General features: G+C 34.7%; 1 protein-coding gene across 2 annotated transcripts in view; it reads right to left on the bottom strand.

Annotated features, from left to right (window-relative positions):
- Positions 1 to 3,707, bottom strand: part of LOC149189349 (uncharacterized) — a 147,822-nt gene extending 144,115 nt beyond the window's left edge. The window contains exon 1 of one of the 2 annotated variants that reach the window (XM_089411800.1): positions 3,300 to 3,707. In XM_089411800.1, the coding sequence (XP_089267926.1) occupies positions 3,300 to 3,530 (231 nt within the window). In that variant the 5' untranslated portion in view covers positions 3,531 to 3,707. The remainder of the gene's footprint in view (positions 1 to 3,299) is intronic. The other variant, XM_089411801.1, reaches the window with a different exon arrangement.
- Positions 3,708 to 23,799: the final 20,092 nt, after the last annotated feature.

Here is a 23,799-nt window from a genome sequence, read left to right as displayed (position 1 = left end):
ATAATTTTCAAGGATCCAATTCGGATCACTAATCATAACTCGAACCGAAATTAGATCGAACTAGATTCAATCAACTGGAATTGGAAAAAATACATAAAATAAATAATTTTTAATAAAAAAAAAGTTATTTTGAAGATTAGAAACCATGATTCCAAACCGTTAGAGACAAAAATATGGGAAGTATTCTCATTTATATATCATGTAAGGGTGCATATATCAAAATGGCACTGAGAGTGTAATACATATCAATGATATCATTGACAAAGTACGTAACCAATAAGGCTCTAAATGTCCTCTAGAGTCCAAAAACAATGCTACAGTAAGGCTCTAAATGGCCTCTAGAGTCCAAAAACAATGCTACAACTAAAGCTACTAGGCCGCTACCCTACTACAAATCATTGATCAACATGATCACTCATCAAACTCGTCACCACTACTACACATGGGATCATCATCAAGAGCTACATAAACATAATCTTGCTCAGTGTTTGAGGACTTCTCAAACTCCTCTCCAGCCTCAAAAGCAATACTCGTAATAGCATGAGCAACAACACTAGGCCTAGCATAACTAGAAGCATGAGTTTGTCGTTGCACGACCACTGCTTTCTTCACGAGTCACCATGTGCCATGCTTGGTCTTGGTGGTTTGTTTCCTTCAACTTTTGGTTCCACTATCAAATTTGCATAGGGATCAACACCCCTAACTCCACTAAATAGCTCCAAACCAACTTCAAGATGACAAAGAACCTCCAAACTTGTTGTTGTTGCTCCAAAACTCAATGTTGTTATAGAATTGTCCAAGCTCTCATATGCTCACAAACATTAGAAATCAAATGTGTGAGGCAAATAGAAGCTTAGGAATCCTTTTATAAGCTTAAGGGGGGAAATTCAGAAGCAAACTTGCCATGGTTTTCCAAAAACCCCCTGCGGTTCCCATCAGCAGGCCTAGCCATGTGCCTTCCTAACCGACTGGTTTTTTAAGAAATTGGCCCAATTAATTTTCAAGAACACATCAAGGGCATCTACCTTCTCCACCTAAAATGTTGCAAAACAAGATAATGGCACTATCCTACACACAAAACCAAATTTGTTCACCTTGAATCAAAGTAGCAATTTTTTTTTTTTATTAGTGTGACTCATACACAAATACATTGACAGATGACTCTTGGTTTGATCTTTCAAAAGGTGTGATAACTCTTGATATTCACCTATGACTCTTCATATTTCTCCTAAATTAATATTTACAATATACCATAATCCCAAGGATAAAGGATCTATCATTTTGAATTACAGACGGTTTATTTGACTTATAATGTCTCATTTAAAAAAAGATCATTAGGATCTACATAGACCTTACTTAAAACATTTGCTATCGTTTCCCAAAAAAATTCTCCCCTCCACCCCCCCGTTCCCTACAGTGTTATGTGCAGACTATCCCAGTATTTTCAATACTTATGGACCTTTGCCACACTGACTTCTTGCCCTTTCCATTTCCCTTTTCCAATATTGTAGGACACGAAGAATACGTTTCTAGGTCTATGTCTAGGTGTTGTCATGTTTATGTTGGAATTTGTTGTAGCAGAAAAGCTTCTCCCCTACATCAAAGTATGATGTCCCTTATAATTATTAGTCATTTCATTTTGTCGATTCTGGTTACACATCCATAGGGTTTCCAATCATGCACTTCAAGTGGATGAATTCTACACACACCCTGTGCATAATCGTTGTAGAATACTCAAGTTTATGTGTTTTGCACTATTTTAGGGTCCCTTTATATACTTGAACAATCGAACTAAGGGTTATTTCGCAAAGAACAAAAGAAAGGATAAGTATAGAGGGAGCCTTCAAGCAATCCGTTGAAGTTCCCAAAATGCAATCAATATCAGGGTCTTTACACATGCCATTTAGTGGAGATATTTGCAGTAGATACTTGCAATGGTCTTCCCCAATGCAACAAAAACCCAAGATAGGTATCAGCAAAACACCGATATCTTAACACGACATAGAATTTCAAGCCAAAACATGACACCCAATTGTGGCTCTACAAGAACCAAATGGGAAAAAGGGCTTCAACCCCTACAAAAATAAATCATATCAGTAGAATCCTCGCACAAGGTGATGAGCCATTTCAAGGCTTCATTTCACAAGTCTCCTTGTCAGAAACTCTAACAGATGGCCGCAATGCAGAAACCCTAGCGAAGGGCAACGATTTTGACAATGGCAGGCTACAAGCCAATGAAGAATGTAAGGAGTTGAAGCAAAGAGAAGATTGTGGGAGCCCAAAATAAGATTCAAGGGGTAGAGTATTGCACAAGATAGAAGCATCCAACATGCCTCTAAATATGACGTTATCTAAAGATAACATACTTTGATACCATTATCAAGCCAAAGATGAGTAACTCCATGGATTAAAATTTTTATTAATGTGACTCATATAATACATTGACAGATGACTCTTGGTTTGATCTTTCAAAAGGTTTGATAACTCGACATTCACTTATGACTCTTCATATTTCTCCTAAATTAATATTTACAATACACCATAATCCCAAAGATTAAGTATCTACATTTTGAATTTCAAAGGGTTTATTTGAGATATAGTGTCTATTTAAAAAGTTTTCATTAGATCTGCATAGACCTTACTTGAAAACATTTGCTACCGTTTCCCAAAACTATTCCCCACCCCCCTTCCCTATCAGTTTTCTGTGCCGACTATCCCAGTATTTCAAATACTTATGAACCTTTGCCACCCCGACTTCCTGCCCTTTCCATTTCCCTTTTCCAATACTGCGGGGCACAGGGCACACGTTTCTGGTTAAGCCGCTATAGGGTTTCCAGTTTTGCACTTCAAGTGGATGAATTCTACAGGCTGCCTGTGGCATAACTGCTGTAGAATGCTCAAGTTTATGCGTTTTACACTAATTTAGGGCCCCCTTATATACTTGAACAAACGAACTAAGGTCCATTACGCAATGGATGAAAGAAAAGATAAGTATAGAGGGAGCGCAATCTGTTGAAGTTCCCGAAATGCAATCGATCTCGGGCTCTTTACACTTGCTATATTTAACACATTTTATCGAAATTATATTCTCTTGCCAGAAATACATTTTATATAATTATAATGTCTGACTGGACAATATAATTACAAAAAGGTGATAAATACAGAGTAAAAGAGTAAAAAAACGGTACAGGCAACTCCCGCAGACAGTTATGTTAAACCTAGCTCATAATAACATAAATGTAAAGTAAGCTTAGCCCTAAGATAACAGACCTTTAATGGCCCTAATATAACTAACTTACCTTAACATTTTCTCGCGAGCGTCCCTGGGGCTTCTCCTGAAACCCTCTGCTGCGACCCTGGATGACATTTTCTTTGTTTTCTCGGCAGGTTGTCCGTGAAAGCCGACGGGAATTGAACAACTTACCTCCGAAAAGATGCAACGGTCCAGCCTCGTGTGCGCCCACTGACATTAATGGCTCGAGGCTTCGAAGACTAGCTAAAGCGTTCAAGCAATAAGGATCCCGCGCCATTTCACGGGACACTAGAATGCCTCTGAATTTGTTGCTGGTGCCATATTTACGATCACTGAACAAAATTGCTGTTATGCATCGGTAAATTTCCCCGGCGTCGGGAAAGAGTCGTTGCGCTGGATAAACGTCATGAAATGACTGGCATCATGGGATCAACTAGTCGAACAACTTGTTAGATATTCTCCACAAAGTTGTCGCTTTAAAAATTGACGTATAGAAAAAGAAGGTCCATGGGGTGGTTATCTTTGTTATTTGTAATAGAAAATTGTTTGTTTATTTTCTTTGTTTTATTAATAGAATGATAAGATGTATGGTAAGAAACCTTAGGTAATAAGGTTGTTGATTTTATTGATTCTAATTTTATAAATATTTTTTTAATGTTATTAATTTATTAAAAATGTCATCTAATTATTTTATATATTTAGTATTTTTGAAATATATAATTTTATTATTTAATATTTATCATCCAATCTCAATATCAACAAATATTTATCATCCAATTTCAACTTTAAAATAATAATAATAATTAAACTTTGGCCACAAAGTACAACAAACACTAACCCGTGAAAAGAAAAATCCTAATATCTCTGTGTCCTTTGTTTCTCTGTGTGTCGTTGCTGTAAGCTTTTTGTGGATTTTTCATATCTGTCGAAGACAAAAATTAAACCCATGAAACCATATTGCTTAAAAGTACAAGCCCCTCTGTGCGAATGGAAATAATACATACGAACTTAAGACCATATAAAGTTGGAAGTGATTGTGGTTAGGAAATGGTCGTGATTCCCTACGTAAAAAGTTGCGACCACTTCATAAATTTTAATTTTGTCTCGGCATTGACAATGACTAAAAATATTTATGTTTAACCCCAAAATATTCAAAAAAGATACTGAATGGTTTTTTATCCACCCTCGTTTCACCATATATAAAATTCTTTAATGAATTTATTCTAAAATATATAATAATAATAACCCATACAATGTATTAATTCAAAAAAAATTATAAATATTAGAATAGATTGCGAAATCTTAATATACAAATTTATTTTTGAGTGTAAAATTTGAGGAAAGGTTTACATCTAGCTCTCAATAATTTTGAACAACATACTAATAAAATGTTTAAAAATAAAAATAATAATAATAATAATTGACACTTGTTTTAAATAATTAAAATTGAAATATTTTATTTATAATTCATATTCTAAGTATTAAAATGTTGATGGTAATAAAAAAACGTGTTTATATATATATATATATATTTTTTATATATATATATATATTGTTAATTATTTTTATTATTAATATTTTTTTAAACGTTACATATCAAATTCATATTAAACATTGAAAGAATTACAAATCTCTCTCATACTTTGAATTAAAAAGCACCCTCCTCTCTCTTTTTCTATATGCAGATAGTTAATTATTTTTATTATTAATATTTTTTAATGTTACATATCAAATCTATATCAAACATTGAAAGAATTACAAATCTCTCTCATACTTTGAATTAGAAAGCACCCTCCTTTCTCTTTTTCTATATACATATAGTTAATTATTTTTATTATTGATATTTTTTTAAATGTTACATATCAAATCCATATTAAACATTAGAAGACTTACAAATCTCTCTCGTACTTTGAATTAGAAAACACTCTCTCTCTCTCTCTCTCTCTCTATATATATATATATATATATAGGGTAAATACCCACATGGGATTTGAATCTTGTATCTCACAATTTACATAATACTTCATAACATAACAATCATCAATTAAGCTATCTCCTTGGCCCATATAACATCAATATATATGTTTGACGTTAAAAAAAATTATTCAATGTGCATATCCAAATTTTTTATTTATAATCCACATTCAATTTTTCTTTATTATTAATATTTTTTTAATCTAATATATCAACTCCATATTGAGTATCAAATAAATTACACACCTCCCCATAAATGTTACATATCAAATGTTCTTAACACCTCTCCATAAAATGTTACATATCAAATCCATATTAAACATGGAAGTAATTACAAATCTTTCTCGTACTTTGAATTAGAAAACGCCCCTCTCTTTTTCTATATACATATAGTTTATTATTTTTATTATTAATATTTTTTTAAATGTTACATATCAAATCCATATTATACATTGAAAAATGTACAAATCTCTCTCATACTTTGAATTAGAAAGCACCCCCTCTCTCTCTCTATATATATATATGGTAAACACCTCTTGGGGGATTTGAATAGTGTATCTAGCAATTTACATAATACTTCATAACACAACAATCACCAATTAAGTTCTCTTTCTCTTTAAAATCTTTTACTCAATATGCATATCCAAATATTTGATTTGTAATCCACATTAAATTTTCTTTATTATTAATATTTTTTTAATCTAATATATCAATTCCATATTAAGTATTAAATAAATTACACACATCCCCTTAAATGGACAGTGAAATATATATATATATAAAGTTGATATAAAATTATGTTATTTAAAATGGACATTGAATATTTTACATATTACTCACAGTAAAATATATTTTGTTATTAATATGTTTTTGTTTTAAATATGATACGTAAATTGAACATAAGATATATTACACGTTTAATAATATAATTTTTTATGGACTCTATATTAAGTAGTGAAGAAATTACATTATCCCACTTGCTAAAAAGTAAATTATTTTTTTTAACTTTTAATTCCTTTATCTCTATATATAAAGTTATGTAAAATTAAGGTGGAAATTGAAGTATTTTATCACGCCTCTAGGAGTATGGAAGAGATGTTGTAATATCATGTTATGTTATATAACAAAAATAATAAAAATAAAAATAACCATATGTTAAAATGAAAATAACTTCAAAGTAAAATAATAAAAATAAAAATTCTACACCAATGAGGTATAGAATACACAATGATGGGGTGTACTGTTAAGGTACTTCATGATGTGAAGGTCACTAATTAGAAACTCTCTAAGAGAAATAAATCTAGTCATGTTAAGGGTTGGTGTGGCCCAAGTGGAGTGTGATCCTCGCATGATTTTCGTGGCTTAGATTCTCTTGGGTCATAGTTTCACAAACCAAACCAAAGGTTAAGCATGATTCTCTTGAGTTGTAGTTTCACAAACCAAACCATTCTCTTGGGTCGTAGTTTCACGGACCAAACCAAAGGTTAAGCGTGATTCTCTTGGGTTGTAGTTTCACAAACCAAACCAAAGGTTAAGCGTGCAGTTATCTCAAGACTCAAACTTAGCAAACAAAAAAATCTACTTTATTATTATTATTTTTATTATTTTTTATTGGGTAGTTAATTACTGTTTTTAAGCTTAGGGTTTATGAGAACCCATGGTATTCATGTGGAATGTGGTTTATTTAAAGGGTAAATGTGTCATTTGGTAAAGTTGGGTGAAAATCAAAATTTGTCATTGTTGTTTTGTGTTTTGGAGGGTAATATTTTAAAAATTACTATAATATTTTTTTCCATATGATATATTTAAGAAATTAAACTAGTATAGATCACGATAGATCTATCAAGTGCCAAGAGGGATCAAATCTCTCAAGGTGCAAACCTCGTTTTTGAGTGCAAAAGAGATTTGATCCCTCTTGACCTAGTTCTAAAATTAAGATGGATCTAGGTTTATGGCCAACTTGATTTTTTTTGTTATTACTATTTTTTATTTGTTAATGTAAGAATTATTTTATTGTTAAATGTGACATTATATGACAACATCTCCCCCATACTGGGTTATTTTTTGTTATTACTATTTTTTATTTGTTAATGTAAGAATTATTTTATTGTTAAATGTGACATTATATGACAACATCTCCCCCATACTGGGTTATAGAGTCACTCTAGTGCATTAATTCATGGCATCTAAAATATTGTTAAATTGATTTATGTGTTATTTTAAATGATAAGAATAAAATGTTAGAGAAATAAGAGTGGTTTTTTTTTGTAAATATTGTAGTATATTTGCCTTATGGGTGTAGATTACTTGTTGATAAGTGCATTTTTAAGGCAATCCTTGTGACATCACTAGTGCAAGCCTTCACTAACCATGTGTATGTGTGCAAGGTAGTGTGGGTATGTCTGGAGGTTATAGTGATAGAGAAAGAAATCAACCTCATGTAATGTAAATTTAAAAATACACCCTAATGGTCGATTCCACCAAATAAAAAAAATTAACATTAAAAATTAAAAGATTATGATAGACTCTTGTCATGTGATGTATTGAATTTAGTGGAAGTGAGGGATGTATATAATCTATGTCTTTCATTCTAACATATATTATTGAAGGTTGTTTGAACCTTGTTTTGATATTATTTAAAATTTTGAAAATGTTTCTCTTTTTGAATTTATATGATAGAAAGAATCATTTAGTATTTTTTTTTGGGTGTATTAGGCAAAAATAATAAAGTTATTTAAAACTTTTAGACATATATGAGCTTTCAAGTTGGATACAATTGTACTCATTTAAAGGATTCTAATGTTGAATTATTTGAGCCTTTTAGAGATATATGAAATTTCAATATCAATATGATTATATTTATGTAAAGCACCTTAATACTTTCTTATTTGGAATTTTAGGGATATAAAAGCTTTGATTGTGAATACAACTACAATGATGTAAGCAAATTACTTAATACAATATTGATTCATTGAAAAAATATATTATTACATACTTTTCCTTTCAAATGTAATAATGTTAGAGATAGTCAACATACACCTTAAGTACCATAGTTCTTTGTAACTCAAGCAAAAGTAACATATATTTCAAGGAACTCATTCGAGCATCGCCCTTTAAAATAATGGTTATGTCAACACTCAAATTAAGAAAACTTTTCATAAATTCCCCAAATCAAATGATTGGAATGATAAATGTTCAATGCACATGCCTCATGTGGATGGACAATTAATGAAGGTATTATGATAAAAGAGGGAAATACCATCATGGTATCATCGAATGATAATAAGGTATTGAGTGCCCTTGTCTTCAAACCTACTCTCATGAAGCTAACACACCCTATTTATAGACTTATTTGACATTGTTTATCTATTACTATCAAATAATGGGAAGTTATTGTTCAAATTTCTTGGTACCATTGTGAATCTTAGTTTAATCAAGATGTGGGTCATTAAAAGCAAACACACCCTCTATAAGTGTACTCTTGCGATAATGTGGTAGGTGTGATCCTTGGTCACCTCTAACCTAGATGCTTATAAAAAGTTTAAGGACTTGATTATTAATTTTCTATCTTATTTAGAAAGGATTGTTAATCCTCTTTCTAAGGGGCTTCTCATTGAAAATAGGGAGCTTGTGCAAGTAAAATCCCTCTTAGTTCAATTATTGTATGATAAGGATGAAAAAGGCAATGAAGGCAAAAGCAAAGTTGAAGAACAATAAGACAACCCATTTTTCACCCCTCGCACATGTTAGCTAGTAATATAACTCACTGTAACATGTCAGGATTTTGTCAAGGTTTTTCGTTCCAATACCTACCCTACTTTAAATTTTTATGCTTCTCTCTTGCTTTCCTTCGATAAGGTTTATATTTCAATTTTCAACTCCATATATTTTGGAGCTAAGACCAACATTCCATCCATGTTGACATACAAGTCAATGATTTTGTGAGCATACTCATACTTTTTCCTCTTGAACATATTGTATACGATTGTATTCTACCCTTCAAAAAAAAATAAAAATAAAAAAATCCTACATAATATCATAAAAATTGTCATTCTATATCTTTTGTTTTAATGTTATGTTTGGATATGCCACTAAAATCCAACCACATCTCCTCATTATCCATGAGTTAATAATTGGAAAAATTATCATTGAAAAGTAAATTAAAGCCATTTTTAAATCAATAAAATTTTGAGCAACATTTTTAATATTATTAAGTATAAATATAATCATTTGTAACATCATTAATATTTATGGTGTGTTAATCCATGAAAATCATAGTAAACTTGATAATGTTTTTCATAGGTTATTAAAGTTTAAAAGCAACATAATGGAACAAAACAATTAACGTTTTCTTTATTATTAAGGTTTGATGCTCTAATGGAGGTGTTATTACATCCTTGATGGGGGTAAGGACATATAAGATAGGGCTCCCGACCTCTCGCATGCTATAATATCAAGATGAATTAATGAACCCTCGCCTCTCGACGAGGGAAGCAAGGGCTCTCAAGCATATCTTTATGTTAAGATCTTTTGCATGGATTGAAGTATCTACGATGTTTCTCCTTCTTAGCAACTTGTTCGTCCTCCTCCTACTAGTCCCTCTATTGGCCATGACCTTCAAACATTTTGTAGGGGCTAGAGTGTGGGGGTCCTTTCCATCCCCTTTAGATTTCCCTCCATATTTAGTGGCTTTTTTTATGGCAAGGGACTTGCCCAGAATCCTTCGATGGTCCAACCCTCTTGGCATGATTTATTAGTTAAAAAATTTCACTATCGACTCCTACAACTCCCAATTCAGGTTTATCCAAGTCTTAGATGCATCTTACTAACTTCAGCAACAATGACGTGCTAGCGCATGTTGTTGTAGAGGAGGAAGGGGAAGAGGAGTGATGGGTGGCTCCAAAGCAAGATTTTGGGTGGAGTATTCAACTCGTAGTTTTCAAGAGCATACCCCTCCTAATATACAGGAGGAAATATGGGTGGTTGAGGAGGAAATTCGACAAGAAAGTTGGGAATTTTTGGACTCTGATGTCGCGATAGGTATCCCTCCTTGGGTTCTTGATACAAATAACTCATGCATAAGGCATAACCACTACCTTCACAAAGTGGACCTCTACTGACATGTCAAGCTATTGTTGGGCAAGATTCTGGTGGAAAAGGAGTAGACCTAGGTGAACCTCATGCACCATCTGAATGAGTGCAAGGACCTCATGTTGGATGTCGAAGGAAGGCTAGCTACTCTAGAGATGCAATCACCTCCCAGCTCTCAAATTCCTCTAACATGCATGGTTGAGGAACAACTCATCAATCTAAACACTTATTTGTTCTCATGGGGCTCGGGTTTCTTGTCAATCATGTTTTTTAATTTCTTGATTTTTATGTTTATCTATCAGGGATGTTTATATCTTATCTTAGAGTTTATGTCTGGTTTTATTAGCATGTCCTCTAAGACATTGTGAAATTTTAAAGTTGCTCCTTTTGATTTTTGTTGTTGGTTTCCCCTATTGTGGTGTAGCATATACACAATAAAATCGCAGGTCTCATGTTGTAATTTGTAGTTTAGTTATGTTATCTTAGACTCACTACTATTCTATCTCTAGTCTGGGTTCCCAAGTGGTAGGCCAAAGACAGTGAATCATCCAAATAAGCTATAATTATATGAAATATCTAATGCAGAATTAACTTACAAAAAAAAAATTGATATACTAATGTTGGTACCAATGAATAATAACGTCGTCGTCGTCATCCTTAAGGAGTTTGAAATTCCTTATTTGTATAAAATCTCACATAATTGACCAAACAAATTGACCCATAAAATTAAAAGAGAATATTATATACCATAACTATAATTATAACCCTAAATATAATACTATTTAATACATCATCCACACCAAATATCACATTTATTGTAACGAAACCAAATTTATAGATAAAATTTAATTATACCCAACTAAACTTATTTAATAGTTATTAAAAAATATAATATTATATACAAATTTAACAAACCTTATCCTAAATTATTAAATAACCCTTTAAAAAAACCTCATAATCCCCATTTCCATAAATTAAATTCTCCCTAAAATCTTCAATTTTTTAACTATTCTCCCTAATACCAATTTACACATAAAATTAAAAATAAATATTATATACCATAACTGTAAATATAATACCATTTAATACATCATCCACACCAAATATCTTTTTATTATAACAAAACTAAATTTATAAATTAAATTAAATTCTAACTAACTAAACTTATTCAAAAAATAATAATATTAATTATTAATCTGAATACAAATTTACCGAAACTTATCCTAAATTACTCACTAGCCCTTAAAAACCCTTATACTCCCCCCTACTTGATAAACACTAAATTCTCCCTCACACCTAATAAGATCTTCAAATTTTAAACTATATTTTCCCTTCTTTTTTTTTCAGAAGAAAAAGCGAGATATATTCATAAAAGAAAATTACATATTGCAAATGCAAAAAACATATCGAGGAAATTTTTTTCCCTAACCCTCTTTTCATGTACTCTTTCACTCCCAACTGTACTCCTCGACAAAGCCCTCATCCCTATTTCTATAATGTTTATCTTTCTATTCTTTTTCTACTTAATCTTCTACCAAACCGTTAATCTTATATTTCCTTAATTCTATTGTCTACAATTTTTTTTCCTTTCCACCTACCTATATAATTCTACTCTATCTCTACCCAAACTCCCTTATACTTGAAACACCATCGAGCCTGCCTTTACAATTGCACTCAGATTAAAGTAACCCTTTTCCTCACCTCACTTCATGTATGATCACTTATTCCTTTTTTATACTTTAATTTATCACAATAAATTATGTATGCTCATTTAGTCCATTTATCTACTTTAATTTATCACAATAAAGTATATATAATGATCATTTCTTCACCTTTAATGTCTTTTCATTTTTATTTTTAAAATAGCATTGCAATTTATATTCTTTTAAATTTCCTGATATCCTTTACTTTTATTTACGTTTTAAATAATAGTGCAATTTATATTCCTTTAAATGGCCTACTTACTTAAGTAATGATAATTTTTCACTTTTTATTATTATTTTCTCCATTTTTCAACTATATTTTTATTACATCGTTTTCTTTATATACAATTTTTTATTAATATAATTTTATTTTTTATTTTTTACACTAATTAATTTTAATTTTAATATAATAATAAGAAAATACAAACAATATTATATGTGACTTATTATTTGAGAAATAAATACCACACAAGTAATAATATAATTGTATCTATCATATAAAAATATATAATATTTTTAATATTGATGAAAATTTGACATAATTTTGTCCATGGGGTGTTGGATAAATGGTGATCAGGTGTTTTGTTAAGGCACTCCTTGATGTGAAGTCACTAGTTCAATTCTCCGCCTCGATCAGAGTGATATATTGGACATGATGAAGATGTAATCCTGCCAAGCTTACAAAAAAAAATGACATAATTTTCTTTTTATTTTAATATCAATAAAAAAAGATAAAAATAGTGACATAAACTTTAGTTAATGCCCCCCCTTTGCGGAAACCAAGATAATCATGAGGGATTATGTTGAAGATCCATTATCCTATTTTAGACAGCTTGTAGTTCTACTCCATTGGATCCTCAATCACGATGACAGGGTTGGAAAGAGTGCCCTCATATGTTGGGGATGGGTCTATGTTCTCCTTGGGAGTGCTTAGAAAGTTTACAAGGGCGTTGACAAAAATTTCAATATTGAAGGTTTCCAAACAAAGAACAACAAAGTTGTGATCCATGCCATGTAGCTTGTCTAATATGGGCTTTTATTGCTTACCCCTCTCCTCAACAACTTGTATTTTGAACACATTGTTCATCGAGGATAATTTTTTGGGTCTAAAAAAAGTTTTGTCCCTAGTACAAGAATAACCATAATCATGAATCCAATCTTTAAAATATACCCCCAATAGCTCCTTGGAGAATCATTGTCTTTGTCATTTAACTTTCTTCTCCTTCTTGTTAATCTCTTTTTTGGCATCCTCAAAAAATAAAAACTAGAAGTCTAAGGTAGCCCCCATCGCATCAAATTGAGCCCAGGTCAGGTGCCTGGAAGTTTGAAAGAGAGGGGGGAGGTTAAAAGCCATGGGATCACCTTTGCATGTATTTATTCTATTATACATAAGGCTAGCAACATGATCATCAAGTTTCATGATTGAAGAAGAAGTAGGAACAAAGATTGACAAACAAAAACTTGAGTTAGAAATGTATTAGAGGAGAATCACCCACAATAGAAATAGAGCTAAAATCCACACCAAGAACATGTGGCAAGAAAGAAGTTATAACATAGGAGGGTCCTATAACACCCTCCTCCTACATCTACCCAAGTAACCAGCCAACCAGGGTAAACATGTGACGAGAAATTACTATGATATGATTCGACTCCGTACGTGTCAATTAGGGAAATAGAACTAACGGAACACATCACACAGACCTTCCACATCAGCAACAAAACTCCTGAGAGCCATCCCAACCACTCAGGAAACCAGCCCTTGAGTCCAACTAAAGTTTTAATGCATCAAACCCCTTGACACTCCCTTGATATGGACCAACATGCGTCCAAGAGGCTCCAGACGCTCCCATAGCAAGGGCAAGCGAGTGTCCAGGGACTTTTTTGCCCAATGTTGTGCCTACGACTCCCGGATTTATGCCACTTTTTCAGGCCTAGAGCCTAGGTCACTGTCCAAAACTCAATGACACCTTCAAAAATGAAGTTTCACAGCAGAACAAAGATACATCTACAAAAACATTGACAAGGACTAGACTGGACCCCTACTAGCCATGACAAGCATTTTGTCAAACATGTCACAAACATGAAAGTTACAGGTCTTAACAACATAACTGAGCATACGGTTCTCATACTTATTTTAGAATCGCTAAGAAGCATTGATGCCTCAACACATTAACTGCAATTTCCTCTATTAGGCCATAGATACATTGTTCATTCATTTACAAGTAAAAACATTATGAGAGCCATAAATAGCCACTGTCACAATACATGTTCATAACCAGCATAATAACAATAGAAATACCAAGGAAACAACATCAATATCATCCACATATAAACCAATATAATACGCATGAATTAACAAGGAGAAATAACCTCATATTAATGATGCAAAGGCCAACCAGGTGTGGGACTTCCATGAACCACCCGACCGTAGACATGGCTGAGCCAAATCTCTCTTTAGCCAGTCACCCCCATGCCATATTCCAAGCATGAATGTGGGATCTCATGGAACAATCCATCAAAACTGAACCAGGGCTTCCAAAGGCCAAACCACATCAACCCATCAAACAAAGATTCTACCTCACAGTCGGACATCACAAACCATCACCAGATTGGTCTCTACCCAAGCCTTCCAGTGCTCCAAAGAATTTGTTCCAACCAAGGCTTCCAGGACCAGTAACTCAACCCACAATTGTCATTGGGCTTCCAGAGCATTTGTCCAACCAGGGCTTTCAGGACTAGTAACTCAACCCACCAAGGGCTTCCAAAGCATTTGTCCAACCAAGGCTTCCAGGACTAGTAACTCAACCCAAGATGTTATAGGGCTTCTAAAGCATTTGTCCAACCAGGGCTTTCAAGAACTAGTAACTCAACCCAAGCTAAAGGAAACATGAGAACCAACCATAAAAAAAAGAAATGAACCCACAACACCATGGCTATATAAGAAATGGCAAGGCTAGGAAAATCAACTGTCAATCCAGGCAATCCTCCATGCCAATGATAGATCATGACCAATAAACCACATGCATGCCAAAACTAGTGAGAAAGACATACATGCAACTCGGTACCTGCAAGAAAAACTCGTTGTAGTTGTCGATCCCAATGTCCTCTCTCACTTTCCCGCTCTTCCTTTGCCTTCTTGCTCCAAGCATCCAAGTATGCCACACTCTCCAAAAGTGCTCCAAGAAAATTCTAAGTGTCCAAGAGTATGAGAGAGAGAGAATAGAATGAGAGATCCAAGACTGAACTGTCAAAAATCTTACACTGGCCAAGCTTGAGCAAAAGATTCCCAACTGATCCTCAAAAGTCTTTTTATCAATGAGGCCTCTATTTTCTTCATTTTCCATTATTTTCGTTCATTTTCCTCTTCACATGCAACCTGTGACCTTTCACCTTCCTTTTCTCCTAATTTCCATTATTCTCATAAATAAATGTGCCAAAAATGCCATTTGCCTTTCCAAAGACTTTGCCATTGCCTTTGCCAAATATCTTTAGCCGTAATAACCAAGGAACAACCACACTAGGATTCTTGCCCAACATTCAACTTGGAATACATGTCCCATGACCTTGGTCTTATTTTTTCCTTTATTAACTTTTACATGGAATCTTAATTAAGGTTGTTACAAAACCCTCCCCCTTGGGGGAACACCATCCTCAGTGTTCAATGACACCTATAAACTAGCAAACCGTTGAAAACAAAACATACTATGTATGGAGCTTTATAACTTAGCTCATTGCAGTATTTACAATGACATCGTGTTGAAACATGACAATCATTCCGTTTACTAGAGCTTTATAACACAACTCATTACGGTATTTACAATAACAACCACATATACTCATGCCCATTTGCTTCAACTAACAAATAACCATACTGTCTATGGAGCTTTATAAATCCAGCTCAATACAATATTTACAACAATATACACATATGCACATTTTCTCAACCAACAAATAAAGGATATGATGCCTGCATCAACAACAAGGGAATCCAGAGGCTCGCACCTCCACCCTCAAAGTAATACCAGGATTCACCTCCTTCCCAAGAAGTCCAGAATCCACTGCAAGGTCAAATCTGCATCCAATGTCCAACGATATAATATTGCGCCATTCAATGAACAATTACCGACTCATTGTTCGAGGGCACACTCCCAATGTGCATTTAATTCCATCTCGAAATTCTAATGACCAAAACAAATATATCCCTGGCTTTCCCTTCTCTGCTACAAAGTCCCTTGGGCAATCTGGTCACCCCCTTCTGTGCAGTCACACACCTTCCAAGTTTCGTTGGCACCCCTATCCTGGGCAGTCCATCCCTCAACAAGGTTTCCTTGCATCAGAAGGTCAAAAAATCAAGGCATGTCCTTGCCTTAAAACTATCATATTGGTCATAACATGCTCATGGAAATCAATGGACACTATTGGGTACTCGTGTCCCACAATGGCCCTACTCTTGAATGCTTTACCAGCATACTAATGCTTGTTCCAATTCCTTTTGTTGTTGTTCCTAATGCTTGTCGTCAGTTTCGACCACCAAACCGGGCATTTCATGCTTTCCTACACCAAGCACATAATTTCCGGTAGATTCAAAATAAATTTAAATAACTTTAAATCATACCTCATTGGTGCCCTGTCAACAAGGTACACTTGCAATTTTGTTGGCTTCCTATCACAACAAGTCAAACTAGCATCTTTGACCAAATCATCAGGTATAAACATATCACACCAGGTCAGCTCAAAACACAACCATCATAGATCAAAATCATAAATCACATGTAACCATCATAAACCAAAATCATAGATCACATGTAATCATCATAGACCAGAATCATAAATCACGTGCATAATAAGCCTGAAATAAAATATTGATACATACACCTACATCCAGTGTACAACACAACACATATACGTACACAGAGTATAGTGCAATGAATACACATGTTACGATACCACTACTACATAATGCACATACATAGTACCACATGCCTGCAACACAACATGTAAGACATGCACACAATACCATATGTACAACATGTACACAATACCACTTGCACACAAGACCAATTGCACAAAGTGTGCACGACACCACATGTACACGGCACCACCTACACAACGTGTACACAATGCCACATGTACATTGCACCACCTATACAACGTGTACACAATACCATGTGTGCACAACACCACATGCATGACATGTACATGACACCACATGTACATGATGCCACATGCACGACATGTACACAACATCACCTGCACACAACACCACATGCACACAACACCACATGTACAATCACACACACAACACCATATGTACATAGCACCACATGCACACAACACCATATGTACATAGCACTGCATATACAACATGTACATAACACCATATGTACACATCACCGCATATCCAACATGCAAACAACACCATATGCACACAACACCACATATCCATCATGCGCACAATACAATATGTACACAACACCACATATCCAACATGTACATAGCACCATCTATAACCAGCACTGCATATGCAATATTCACACAACACTATGTGTACCACCTTGTACATAACATTGCATAACACAACATGTACACACACTATATATACACAACACAACACCACATGCGCACAACATCATAGATGCAACATGCACACCATATACAACATACGCAGAACAATACTACCACACATCCAAAACCACACTGTCTCTACCAAGCAACCTTGCTTCTAGTGTCTTATCCATGCTTGACCCAGCATGTCGCAGACCACATTGCTTTCATTTCGCCGATGTATCCCTCGGTATAACTTGTCCATAACATAGACATAATATAATCACATAATATCAACTCATAACCACATGATACTGACCTCTTCATTTCATTCACATGTGTAAGCAATCATTCCTCCACAAGAATGATTCCTAACGACCATGTGAGCCAACAATATATATATATCAACATAAACAAGCATGATCCGTCAGACAACGACATACATATATACATGCATATATATAAACATGATCACAACATAATTACCAAATATCATAAGGTCAAGGTTAAGAGAACTCCCTTTATCCATGCACATCATGCATAACATTGAGAAAAATCGTTCCCAACATAGCCAAGGAATCAGATGCCTCACATCCATTCACTTTACCTTTCCTGTTAGCTTTCTCATGATTGTCCTGCCACCATCATTTACACTAATGGACCCAACCAACTTAGTCGACAATCATACTCTTACCTTTAGCTACCCTTAGACATGCACCAACTTCATCTGAGTCTTTCATTACCTGATGGGTTTCATTCAGCTTCTCCCAAGCTCCATTAACTCTCCTCTTTCCCAAACCAATTCCCAAGACTCAAAACATAAAAGGCAAGACAAGAACAAACAAGAAGAAAACCATTAAAATCAATAACAACACGACACCACAACAAAGTGGAAAGGCCTTGCACAAGACATAAACAAAATTGCAAATCAAGCTCAACAAATCACAAAAGACCAAAAGCACAAGACTAAAAACAGACACCATGACTTAATCCCCATGGATCCCAGTGCTTCCAAGGGAAATCTCAACCTAATCCTTCTTCAAGATTCCATGGCAATTTCTTTGCCATGCAATCCCTTGCATCATATTACCATTAACACAAAATTGTCAGTGCATAAATAAACATAACAATACACTGGTTACCTTACCTTGTTGTGCCAAGCATGTTGCCTTGTAACTGAACACGTCCATGTCATCTCTCAAGGGACTCCAATTCCTTGACAGAACCAGCTATAACTAGAAACTAGTTGATATACTTGTCAAATACATGTTCATGAATATAGCACATATCCACATAATGTCAGATGAAATCAAGGTTAAGAAGACTTCCTGTATGCAAAGCACTTATTCATTTGGAATTAGGGTTTCCAAACATGGCCAAAGGAATTCTTACCCAATTCCTTTCTTTTACCTTTTTACCTTGTAGCAATCAAGTCTTACTATGTACTGTCACATCACCCAACTGTTAGTTATGTAAACATATAAACTATTACCTTGTCATCCTAATACCAAGCATGTTTCGTGCAACTATTTACACATGTCAGTCACGTGTTCCACAAATTAAGGCATCATGTCTATGAACTTGAAATCAACCTTTACCGAGCCTATCAACCATGCCATACTCAACAAACAACTCACATTGATCAATCATAATACACAATGCTACAACTACCACCTACTTACACTCAAGTACCTATCAGATGTCTCAACACATGTGTGAGTAAAACCATCTTAAAACAAGATCATTCCTTCAAGCAATCTTACATACACATACTCATATTATGCAATTCATCAAACATTTAATCAACTTGCAAACGTACCATGTTAAATAAATCCACTAGATGACATAATCAAACACTCAAAAATCAAATAGATGACATAGTCAAAATCATACCTTAATGTGTCTCATGGGAGGCTATTTCATTGGCACAATCAATCCAGATTAGCATGATATAACTTCACGACATATCAACTCAAACATAAATAAGGTCATGATACCCATAACAGTAACTAGCTAACATGTTCACATCATGAGCTCATAAAAAATTATCATTCATACATAATAATCACATCTCCACAACCAATCTATATTAATATGACATAATATCATAACATATTAACTCATACCTGAATGTCATAACCCTAACCATTTTCATAGATTAGTCCAAATTAATATGATACATATACATCAAGATCTTAATGTAATAACCCTAATAATCAACTAACATATAACATGATCATCAACAACATATAACATAATTATCAAGTTAACTATCATAAAACAACAATAGCAATGCATACAACTGCATGTTACTATCATTCATGACTATCTGACACATGTGCATATGACTACACTGATCAACTAGAATATGTCATGTATGCAACCATAACATCAATATAATGAAATGCATACACATAACCATAATGCATATAACAATCCTTAACCTACATACATGCATGCCCAACATACAAACCTGTATGACGACATGCTCTTGCCTCGAGGTCCAATGCTGCAACTTCACTTTGATGGTTTGCATCTCCTGCTTTTTCTCAACCAACTCATTAGCATCACAACATACCAATAACATCAAGATGACCTAATTACATACAATGACCTCACAATGCATGTCTGACCTACCATACATGCATACATGCATAACAACATATAGACACTGACATGCATAACAAATGCATATACAACCGACATGCATTCATGACAACTGCATCTCAACAACAACAACATCAACCCTACATGGAAACAAAACTGTAACGATGACCACTACAATGCATACATAACAAACACCTATACAAACTACATGCATGCATGACAAACACATTCTTCCCATCTAGTCCAAGTGTTGAATCATGCTCTGATACCATTCTGTAGTATCAGATATCACACTAGGAGAATGGAAACCATACACCACCCAAAGAGAATGAAACTCGCTTTGATACCACTCTGTGGTATCAAATATTACCCAAAGAGAGCGCAACCCACTCTGACACCGCTCTGTAACACCCTCCTCCCACATCTACCCAAGTAACCGGCCAACTGGGGTAGACATGTGACAAGAAGTTACTATGATATGATTCGACTCCCTATGTGTCAGTCAAGGAAGTGGAATCGGTGGAACACCACACAGACCTTCCACATCAGCAACAGAACTCCCAAGAGCCATCCCAACCACTCAGGTAACCAGCCTCTGATTCCAACTGAAGTTTTAATGCATCAAACCCCTTGACGCTCCCTTGATATGGACCATCATGTGTCTAGGAGGCTGCAAATGCTCCCATAGCAAGGGCAAGCAATCGTCTAGGGACTTTTTTCCTAGTGTTGTGCATGTGACTTCGGGATTTGTGCCACATTTTCAGGCCCAGAGCACAGGTCACTGCCCATAACTCAATGACACCTTCAGAAATGAAATTTCACAGCGTAACAAAGATACATCTACAAAAACATTGACAAGGACAAGATTGGACCCCTACTAGCCATGATAGGCATTTCATCAAACATGTCACAAACATGAAAGCTACAGGTCTTAACAGCAGAACTGAGCATAAGGGTCTCATGCTTATCTGAGAATCGCTAAGAGGCATTGATGCCTCAACACACTAGCAAAAATTTCCTCTATTAGGCCATAGATACATTGTTCAATCATTTACAAGGAAAAACATGATGAGATCCATACATAGCCACTGTCATAATACATGTTCATAACCAATAAAATAACAACAAAAATACCAAGGAAACAACAACCATATCATCCACATATAAACCGAAATAATACTCATGAATTAATAAGGAGAAATAACCTCATATTAATGATGCAAAGGCCAACCAGGCATGGGACTTCCACGAACCACCCGACTGTAGACATAGCTAAGACAAATCTCTTTTCAGCCAGTCACTCTCGTGCCATATTCCAAGCATGAATGTGGGATCTCATGGAATAATCCATCAAAATCGAACCAGGGCTTCTAGAGGCCAAAACACATCAACCCATCAAACAGTGATTCCAACTCACAGTCGGACATCACAAACCATCACCAGATTGGTCTCTACCCAAGCTTCCAGGGTTCCAAGCGTTTCTTCCAACCAAGGCTTCCAGGACTAGTAACTCAACACAGAACTATCGTTGGGCTTCTAGAGTGTTTGTCCAACTAGGGCTTCCAGGACTAGTAACTCAACCCACCAAGGGCTTTCAGAGCATTTTTCCAACCAAGGCTTCCAGGACTAGTAACTCAACCCAAGTTGTTACAGGGCTTCCAAAGCATTTGTCCAACTAGGGCTTCCATGAACTAATAACTCAATCCATGCTAAAGGAAACATGAGAACCAACCAGAAAACAAAGAAATGAACCCACAATACCATGGATATCCAGGAAATGGCAAGGCTAGGAAAATTCATTGTCAATCTAGACAATCCTCCATGCCAATGGTAGATCATGACCAATAAACCACATGAGTATGCCATGCATGTCAAAACTAGTGAGGAAACATACATGCAACTCAATACTTGCAAGCAAAACCCGTTGTCGTTGTTGATTTCGATGTCCTCTTGCGCTTTCCTACTCTTCCTTTGCCTTCTTGCTCCAAGCATCAAAGTATGCCACACTCTCCAAGAGTGCTCCAAGAAAACTCTAAGTGTCTAAGAGGATGAGAGAGAGATAATAGAATGAGAACTCCAAGACTGAATTGACAAAAAGATTACACTGACCAAGCTTGAGCAGAAGCTTCCCAACTGATTCTCAGAAGCCTTTTTATCAATGAGGTCTCTATTTTCTTCATTTTCCATTATTCTCCATTATTTTCCTTCATTTTCCTCCTCACATGCAACCTGTGACCTTTCACCTTCCTTTTCTCTTAATTTCCATTATTTTCATAAATAAATGTGCCAAAAATGACATTTGCCTTTCCAAAGCCTTTGTCATTGCCTTTTCCAAATTCCTTCAGCCATAATAGGCAATGAACACCCACACTAGGATGTCTTACCCAACATTAAGCTTAGAATGCGTATCCCATGACCTTGGTCTTATTTTTGCCTTTATTAACTTTTACATGGAATTTTTACCAGGGTTGTTACAGGTCCAAAGTATAAAAAGAGATAAGTCTTTTGAGACCAGGGAGAATGTTTTCAACTTATGCTTTTAACCACCTTAGGAATCCCTTTCGAAATTGATCATATCCCTAATAATGAAGAAGATAAGGTGAAAACCCAAAATGGAGAACAACTTAAACTCAAGAAAGGCCAAACACTTATACACTCAATGGATGGGGTAATGCCTAAAACTAGGGACATAACCAACTTGAGAGTAGGGACTCCACAATGCAAGGGAAGTTAATGGAACAAGATATGAGATAGGGAATAAGTAGCATTATTTTCCTAAATCTCACTCTTGTCACCTAATAAACCAAAATATTGATCAAGCCAAACCATAAAACATTGATAAATTTAAGTACAACGAAGCCCAACTATAAGAACATAAAGAAAACCATTGACTAGTGGATGCAAGACTTGTCTTCAAATGCACAAAATGAGCTCAATTTTGTTGAATATGGATCAGGTTTAGGTTGTGACTTGTGTTTCTTCATTGGCATATCCCACAAAAGTCTAAACTATAAATCCTCTCATGCCAATTCATTCCATGGTTGAGAGCCCAAGCATTCCTCTAGCCCCATCATTCACACAATTGACATCCAACAAAACCACTCCAACCATAAAACCCTCCATACTAGCATCGTATTGTCCACCCAACACAAAAGAGATTAAAGGTGTAGTTCATCATTGCCTCTATGAGCCATGTGGAAAAGGCCCTCTCTCTTATGTTTGACACCTGATGCAAGCATTTTGATGATAAGAATTGTTTTCATGAGACATTGAACTTAAAATTTTCATATAAATAATCCAAAAATATATATTAATATATATTTTTTAAATATAATTATTATATTTCATTATAAAATAGATTTTGTTATAATGAAAAACATACATGGTAAAATATTGTTCACACACACACATATTTACAAGCCCCGAGAGTTAGCTCAAGTGATCTAGAGTCAAACATGAAGTTATTGGATATTGTTGCTAGTTGATGTTGATCACGTGTTCGACTCTCTTCGATTCCCTTAGAGCGAGGCCCTATAATCAGGGCCGAAAGTTTAACAAATTTACCATCCATGAAATATGGGGAAGTACTTTAGGGTTTCTCGTGCTTTCATTCCAAGTATTAGATAT

This window comes from Pinus tabuliformis, chromosome 3_1, assembly GCF_031772625.1.
Source record: "Pinus tabuliformis cultivar Carrire ecotype Pingquan chromosome 3_1, CPIR1, whole genome shotgun sequence".
NCBI lineage: Eukaryota > Viridiplantae > Streptophyta > Pinopsida > Pinales > Pinaceae > Pinus > Pinus tabuliformis.
This window is presented reverse-complemented; position numbering and strand designations above follow the sequence as displayed.